This window comes from Physeter macrocephalus, chromosome 12 (genome assembly GCF_002837175.3).
Source record: "Physeter macrocephalus isolate SW-GA chromosome 12, ASM283717v5, whole genome shotgun sequence".
NCBI classification, from domain to species: domain Eukaryota; kingdom Metazoa; phylum Chordata; class Mammalia; order Artiodactyla; family Physeteridae; genus Physeter; species Physeter macrocephalus.
The window spans coordinates 17,824,131-17,832,052 of record NC_041225.1 but is presented as its reverse complement, the minus strand read 5'-3'; the positions used below and the strand labels follow the sequence as shown (position 1 = coordinate 17,832,052).

At 45.3% G+C, this 7,922-nt stretch overlaps 1 protein-coding gene across 1 annotated transcript in view; it reads left to right on the top strand.

The window, feature by feature from the left end:
* Window positions 1-7,922, top strand: part of AFF3 (ALF transcription elongation factor 3) — a 586,002-nt gene that overhangs the window by 560,150 nt on the left and 17,930 nt on the right. The window contains exon 17 of the mRNA XM_028496803.2: window positions 6,915-6,978. Within this exon, the coding sequence (XP_028352604.1) occupies window positions 6,915-6,978 (64 nt within the window). The remainder of the gene's footprint in view (window positions 1-6,914; window positions 6,979-7,922) is intronic.

Below are 7,922 nucleotides of genomic sequence, written 5' to 3'. Positions count from 1 at the left end.
GTGGGCCTCTCACCGCTGTGGCCTCTCCCGTTGCGGAGCACAGGCTCCGGACGCGCAGGCTCAGCGGCCATGGCTCACGGGCCCAGCCGCTCCGCCGCATGTGGGATCCTCCCGGACCGGGGCGCGAACCCGGTTCCCCTGCATCGGCAGGCGGACTCCCAACCACTGAGCCACCAGGGAAGCCCGACCAAACTTTTGTTTAAAAAAAATCTGTAAGGATTTATGTCCATGAGTGACAGCACTTGATTCAACTCAAAGCCTAGAAATGGATCTTATTAGGGCAGAGCCGTGAGCTGTAAATTACTTGGTGTCATAGTTAGTGACAGGGGAGTTCTTGGCGCTGGAAAATCCAGGGAACAATTGTGTCACGAAGTCCTCAGTACAGACGTCGGAGCAGAGCTGAGTGGTGAAACGCTTGGCCTGTCTTCCCACGTGCCATATTGCTGTGCCGGGGAGCCAGAGAACCCCGGGTGCCAGCCCTGCCTGCTGTTTCCAGAAGGATGTGCTGTCTCTTGCCCACATTTCACAAGGAGGAGTCAGTCACGATCATCACCTTCAGCCACACCACCAAACGTCCCATCTGTCCCCGTGGCACCAATACCAGGAGCCCTACTGCTTAAACCTCCCTACGCCGAGAAAAGACTCCCTCGCCACGCGGGGCTGAAGCCCTGGCTTGTGAGACGTGGCTGGCGGGGCAGGAAGAGCGAGTCGGCCTCTGCGATATAATGATGCTCAGCAGCCTCGTAGCCAGAAGGGTTTTAATTTTACAGAGGGTGGAAGATTCCCGTACGTGAAAGGCCAGACGATTGAGTGAGAGGACACCAACTGAAATCCTTGAGTAGGCGGTGTTACGTCAAGGCGAGGCGCGCCCACGGAGGGCCTGCTGTGGCCGTTCTTCCTCTCCCGAGGGGTTCCCCTTCCCAGTTGCTTCAAAGCTGGACCCCACCTTTCCTGATACACCATTCTTGTGCCTTTCTGTTCTTCATATGGAATTTTTTCACTTATGAAACCCCTCTCAGCCAGGTTTTTATTTTTTTCTAACCAAAACAGAAAGAAAGGGAAAAAAAGGACTTGGCTGGGGGTGTTGGGAGGGCAGGAGTTGGGGACGAGGCCTTTTAGATCTCCCTGATTGAAATCTGAGCTCTCTGATCATTTTAAGGGCTTGTAAAATGATTTTACCTTTTTGGTTTAATTTTTCTTTGTATCAGTCGTTTTTTCTACAGTTATCATGGTTTATTTTATTTATTTATCTTTGGCTGCGTTGGGTCTTCGTTGCTGCGCGCGGGCTTTCTCTAGTTGCGGCGAGCGGGGGCTACTCTTCGTTGCGGTGCTTGGGCTTCTCACTGCGGTGGCTTCTCTTGTCGCGGAGCACGGGCTCTAGGCACACGGGCTTCAGTAGTTGTGGCTCGCGGGCCCTAGAGCGCAGGCTCAGCAGTTGTGGCGCACGAGCTTAGTTGCTCCGCGGCATGTGGCATCTTCCCGGACCAGGGCTCGAACCCGAGGTGGCTTCTCTTGTCGCGGAGCACGGGCTCTAGGCACACGGGCCTCAGTAGTTGTGGCTCGCGGGCCCTAGAGTGCAGGCTCAGCAGTTGTGGCGCACGAGGTTAGTTGCTCTGCGGCATGTGGCATCTTCCCGGACCAGGGCTCGAACCCGTGTCCCCTGCATCGGCAGGCGGATTCTTAACCACTGCACCACCAGGGAAGTCCTTTTTTAATTTTTGATTTTATATTGGAGTATAGTTGGTTTACAATGTTGTGTTAGTTTCAGGTGTACAGCAAAGTGATTTAGTTATACATATTCATATATCCTTTTTCAGATTCTTTTCCCATATAGGTTATTACAGAGTAATGAGTAGAGTCCCCTGTGCTATATAGTAGGTCCTTATCGATTATCTGTTGTATATATAAGAGTGTGTATATGTTAATCCCAAGCTCCTAATTTATCCCTCCCCCCTCTTTCCCCTTTGGTAACCCTAGGTTTGTTTTCTAAGTCTGTGAGTCTGTTTCTGTTTTGTAAATAAATTCATTTGTTAAATATCACACCCGAGAAGAACAACAATCAAACTGATGTGTTTCCATTTCGATAGAAAGTTGCTTATGCTCACGTGACAAAAACCTGCCCTTTAGCCTGTGTGTCCTGGAAAGCACACGCCGTTTTCTATGTGTGGCCGAGAGAGGAGTCACCTGCAAGAGCCTGTGGCCTGTAGGAGACACAATGAGTGATTGCTTATGCTTCTGAGAAGCCAGGGACTCGAGGGTCCCAGCCAGCATCAAGGGTATAGAAACAAAAGCTGCATTTGAATCCTTGCTGCCGAAAGCAGTCTTCCTGCTTCCTGCGGGAGGCACTCATAAAGCCAACGGCAGCACCGGGGTCCCTGGCTGTGCAGTGCCCTCATCAACAGCATTCACTTACTCAGTGCGTGAAAAACAATTACCTCACTTCTTACGCGTTCTTCTTGGTAAAGAAAGTACCTCACAGCTTGGGCCACAGTAACACCTCGGGGACTTATTAAATGACAAGCTGACAGGCTATCAGATGACGAATTCATTTGGTGTGCAGTTGCCTAGTTGTCTGATTTGGATTTCAACTTCCCTAAGAAAATGATCCCCACTTCTGCTATGCCAAGGAACCCGTTTGTTCAGACACGTTGAGTTCGCCATCTCTGCCAGTTTTCACAAAACAGGCTGGTTTTGCTCAGGAGGTGCATTTCCCAGAGGTAGGAATCACAGAAAGCAGCCTGCCAGCCTCTCCGCGGGAGAGCGTTCCACTCCATCGCAGCCACAAAGGAGAACAAAGAGCGAGGTTGCTCTAATACGCCGGTGCCAGAAGAAATTTTAGGGCAGCTCAGCCCCCACCGCTGCTTAGAACTAAGGTGGCTCCTGTGTAGGTGGGGGCAACAGGAGATGAGGAGGACGCGTTCCCTCTGGATCAAGTGCTCCCATTTTTTTTGCTGCTGAGAGCTCTTATAACAGAGATACACATGGCTCGGCTTTGGCTTTTGGATCACTCGAGCCCAGTTTCTGAAGAGCCCCAGAGACACGGTTAGTTACATGCATGATGTTGAACTGTACTTTTCTTAGGGTTGCTCATGTATCATCATCAGATACCATCGCTGTGAGAAACGATGTGAAGAACGTTATGATCACAATGAAAAGCAAAACTCTAAGTTTTCCATGTGAAAGAAAAGAAAGACGATTCCATGAAAAATGAGTTTGAACGCTGCGATCATTAGATTCATTTTAGTGCCTGTGCCGTGTTATATTCTGTAACTGCCACGGTGGTGACAGCAATTTTACTTTCCTGCTGACTTGAAGGTCACCATCGGAGTGATGCCTTCATGACAGCACGTGTCCACTGCCTTGCCCGACAATCTGGGTGACATCCCATCATCCCATTGCCTTTATAATGATCTGATCTAGGAGTGTGGCTCTAGAAGTCACCTGAAAGGAAAAAAAAATGGGCCAATCATCAGGCAATCTTCAGTGACTTAGTGTAATAAGCCCTCCATTAGATGCGAAGATGAGAATTCTTATGTGATCCTAAACAGGCCCTGATAGTACATTTCTTCAGCATCTCAGGTTAATGTTGTAGCTGCTGTGATGTAGTCAGAAAATAGATGTGTTACTTACCCACCTACACTATGGTGAGAGTTTGTGACTCAGCTTCCATCTCAGGTTTTAAAAATACATTTACATGCTGCAGGTAAAAACAGCATTGGTTAAGGTACCCGTATTAGGAATTAGGTGCCACTGCCACCCCAGGGGTAACTAAGAAGGCTAACAGATGCCTTTGCTTATTACCAAAGTAATTCTTTCGTGAAAACGAAATGCATTTGAAAAAATGATGATCCGTTAGTGACGAGGTCTACAAAAAAACAGGGCAAGAGAAAAATGACCAAATTCCTATACTGGAGTGTGGGACAGATAATGATGTGGAGAATTTCAGGTTGCCATGGAGATGTTCTCTGGCTCATTGGTTTCAAGGCTGCACCCCATCAGAAGTCAACCCTCTCTCTCTCTCTTTGAAACTCAAAATATGAATGCAAGGGGGAGGGTCATTTCTCTTCTACTATGTACCTAAAACTACAAAGTGGGGAAGATCAAAGAGATCTACAACAGGGCCCCCGCTGAAAATGGTCCAGCTGCAAAGTTGCATACATGCAATGACTGTAGCCCAGGACAGCTCAGAAGGTAATTAAATGCCTGGAAGTGAAGTGTAAACAAGAAGTGGTATCTGAGATCAGGAAAGACATAGCTGATCGTGGACCAAAATTACCAAGAAGGCCTTATGGCCTAAGAATTTGAGGGACAAGTAACATCTGGCTCGTCATAAGCACTTAATGAATGAGCAGAGAGGTGAGTGTTCCAGGAAGGACGGAAAGGATGAGCAGAGCTTCTAAGACAGCGATGCCATGTCAACCAGACAGTGAGGACACCGCTCTGGCTGTGGTTGAGGGACTTGGTGAGTAAGTGGTACGGTTAAGAAGGTTAGGCAAGATTATTGGAGACCTGAACTGCGATTGGATCTCATAGGCCCTGGAGATGGATTTTAGGTCTGTGAGTAGGATGGTGATATAATGAAAGCCACGTTTTACAAACATTGGTCAAAGGTTAAAGCTCAGAATAGATTGGATGGGTGTGAAACTAGAGGCCAGGAGAGGTGATGAAAGCCTAGACTTGGTGGATATGGTCATTGGGGAAAGAAAGGGATGTTTACAAGGGGGCATTCATAGCATTTGATAACAGTGGGAGAGAGATGGATGGAGATGCCTGAACTCTTGTCCTGAACAGATAGGCTCCAGGACCCCATCTGAAGCTCAGGAGTCGGATCTGGGTTTGGGCAGAGGTAGGTCTGGTCTTCTGCTTTGGGGCATGCAGCAAAAGGACAAACGAACGGTATTGCAGAGGATTTTTAAGGCATGAAACTCTTCTGTATGATACTATAATGGTGGATACGTGTCATTATACATTTCTCAAAACCCACAGAATGTGCAACGCCAAGAGTGAACCCAAGTGTAAACTGTGGACCCTGGGTGATGATGACGTGTCCGTTTAGGGTTATCGATTGTAACAAATGTGCTGCTCTGCTGGGGATGTTGGTAGTGGGGGAGGCCGTGCACATGCCGAAGCACGAGGTAGCCAGGAACTTTTCGTACTTCCCACTTCATTTTGCTCTGAGCCTACAGCTGCTCAGAAAAATTAAGTCAGTCCATTAAACAACAAAAACAAGAACAAAAATCATGTAAATTGCCAGAGTCGGCATCAAAGACCCCACAGATAGCCAGTATGTGTTCAAAGGTCAATATGTGGACAAAGAAGAATAAACCGTCGTGAAAGTCAACTAAGACGCCATTCAAATGGAAGAAGCGTGAACACTGAGGAAATAAACTAGAGCAAGAAGAGCCGGTCAGAGCAGGGCCTTCCTTTGAAGGAAACCTCAGGCCTCACCCACCAGTGAAGACCCATCATGATGAATGAAAGAGTCCAGGCCTGCGTGGCAGGAAAAATGGTGAAGGGCTCACGATCGAGAAACAGAGTTTCATTATGCACTTCAGGGAAATCCTGCAGCCATGTGCCTCATTTCTCTGTTGGAAAAGTTGAAAATTCCCAGCATGTTACCACAGTACTGACAATATTTTATGCGGAAAAAGAGACAGGAAACCAAGGTCTTTTTCTTGCTTCTGTGATTTGTGACTCAAAATTAAGTATTTGCTTTGATCCCGGTTTGTTTATTTGTTTAATTGATTAAAACCATTCAACTGAGGATTATAGTTTTGGATGGTAATGTCATTGACATGGTATGTGTGATTTTTCTAATAAGCCTTTTGACCCCTTAGGGTAAAAGCATGCTCTGACTACCTAATATTGCATTGGGGAAAAGACCCCTTAGCTGAAAGAAGGCAGTTCAAAATAAGTGTGTTAAATAGGTTAAACAGTTCATGATTAATATTACTACTTACATCTTATCTCCCATTCAGGGGGTCCTGGCTTATGGTGTGTACATGAACAGGTCAAGTTTATTGATTAGATAAAGACCCATAATGCAAAACAAGTTTATGCTGATGGTACCTAATGTATGTAGATTTTTAAAAATCTATCCAATGCAGCATTTAAAGTTGCTGTCTGATGAGTAGTTTAGTGTAACTCGGGGTCATGTCACACACTCAGATCCATCTCTGGATGAATTCCCTTCATCTCCCAGCAGAGTCAGTACTGGCCAGGGTCATTGTTTTAATAATGCCCATGTCTGGTGTTAATGTTTACCAGCCAGTTAATCAGAACTAGAGAGAATACATGCCATGTTTGCATTGTGACAAGGAAGACATCATTTTACAATTAACTTTATTACAACTGGAATGTAATCATATAGCAGCACCTCTTTTCATTTTTCATTGCAAAGCTTTAAAATAATTAGATATAGAGATACAAGCAACTTTGGGTATCATTTATGCATACAAACAACCCTGATTTTCATAAGGGTACAGAAATATACTCACCTGTACATATCCATACAATTATTATGAGGTATCTTTGCCATCTTTACATTAAAAAGGGATTGTTTTGTGTAAATAACCTGTGAAATAAGATTTTGCACTTGTTTTCTTAACGTGCAATAAAAAATCTGTTTCGCAAATTAAGGTACTGGGGATCCATGTTAAAAATCACTGTAAATGTATATATTTATTTGCATGTATTAAGTGTGTTTTGAGTTGCTAACTTGAGAGAAATATAATCGTAGTCTTTTACACATAGGCTACAGTAGTTCGGAAATGCAAAAAAAAAAGAAAAATACTTTGATTCCGTCTTAAGAAGAGTCTTGAAATTGTGCTTCAAGTGTGAGCAAAGGAAAGAATATTTTCAAAAGATCTTGCACTTGCACAGTAATGACATTTCATATCACTCTCTCCTCATAGGCCACGCAGTGCAGATTATTTTATGCAAGAAGCTAAGCGAATGAAGCATAAAGCAGATGCAATGGTAAGAGATCCGTTCCTCCAAATGACGTTTGTACCACAGCTTCATCACTGGGGCAGCATAGCTAGGGTCATTATAAAATCTATTACAAGGATGGCTGGGTCTGTTAAAGGCAAAAATGTTTATATAATCCAGTGCTCATCGCCCAATAAATTATGACCTCAGCCAATCATGTCTGACTGGGAGGAAGCCCTGGATAAACTGATATTTCAGTTTAGACCTAAAGTTTGAATAGGAACCAGAGGCAATGGAGTCAGTGGGTGGTAATAGTTTTTTTCCTTAAAAAAAAAAACACCCAAGTTTGCATATTTCTCCCTTGTTAGCCTGGCCAACGCTTGGCTTGGTCCCAGGATCACATCCCTTCTCAGAAAGACTTGTGTTCTTCATATGTACCTGCCAAAATGAATTTTTCCTATGAATCTGGACAACCCAGAAACTATTTCACTGCACATAAGACCCTGAAGTTGTATGATTTGATGTTTTCAGAGAGTAACTTTTCTGACTTGGATGATCTATTTGAGAAAACTTAAAGCCTTCAGGCAAGAGTTAGAAAACTTCTGGTTTTTTCTAAAAGGGATCATATGGTTGTTCTGTCAGAAGATCGCATCCAAAGGGCGTCTTTCCTATCTCGTAATTCTAGTTCTACTCGCCTCCAGTGCTCATAAGTGAAATCAGGGCGCTGGAGGTGAGTAAGGCATTTCAAATGACCTTAAGAGTATTATTCCAGGGTTGAAGATGCCTAAACCATAACTGTACCCCACCCCCAATGCTACTGATGTTGCCCACCAAGCATTTATTTATATGAAGCGAACTGCCTAGGTCCACTGGTGTACAGAGAAATAACCACGGGGTGTCAGAAAATACAGCAGGGAGGGCTTCCCCGGTGGCGCAGTGGTTGAGAGTCCGCCTGCCGATGCAGGGGACGCGGGTTCGTGCCCCGGTCCGGG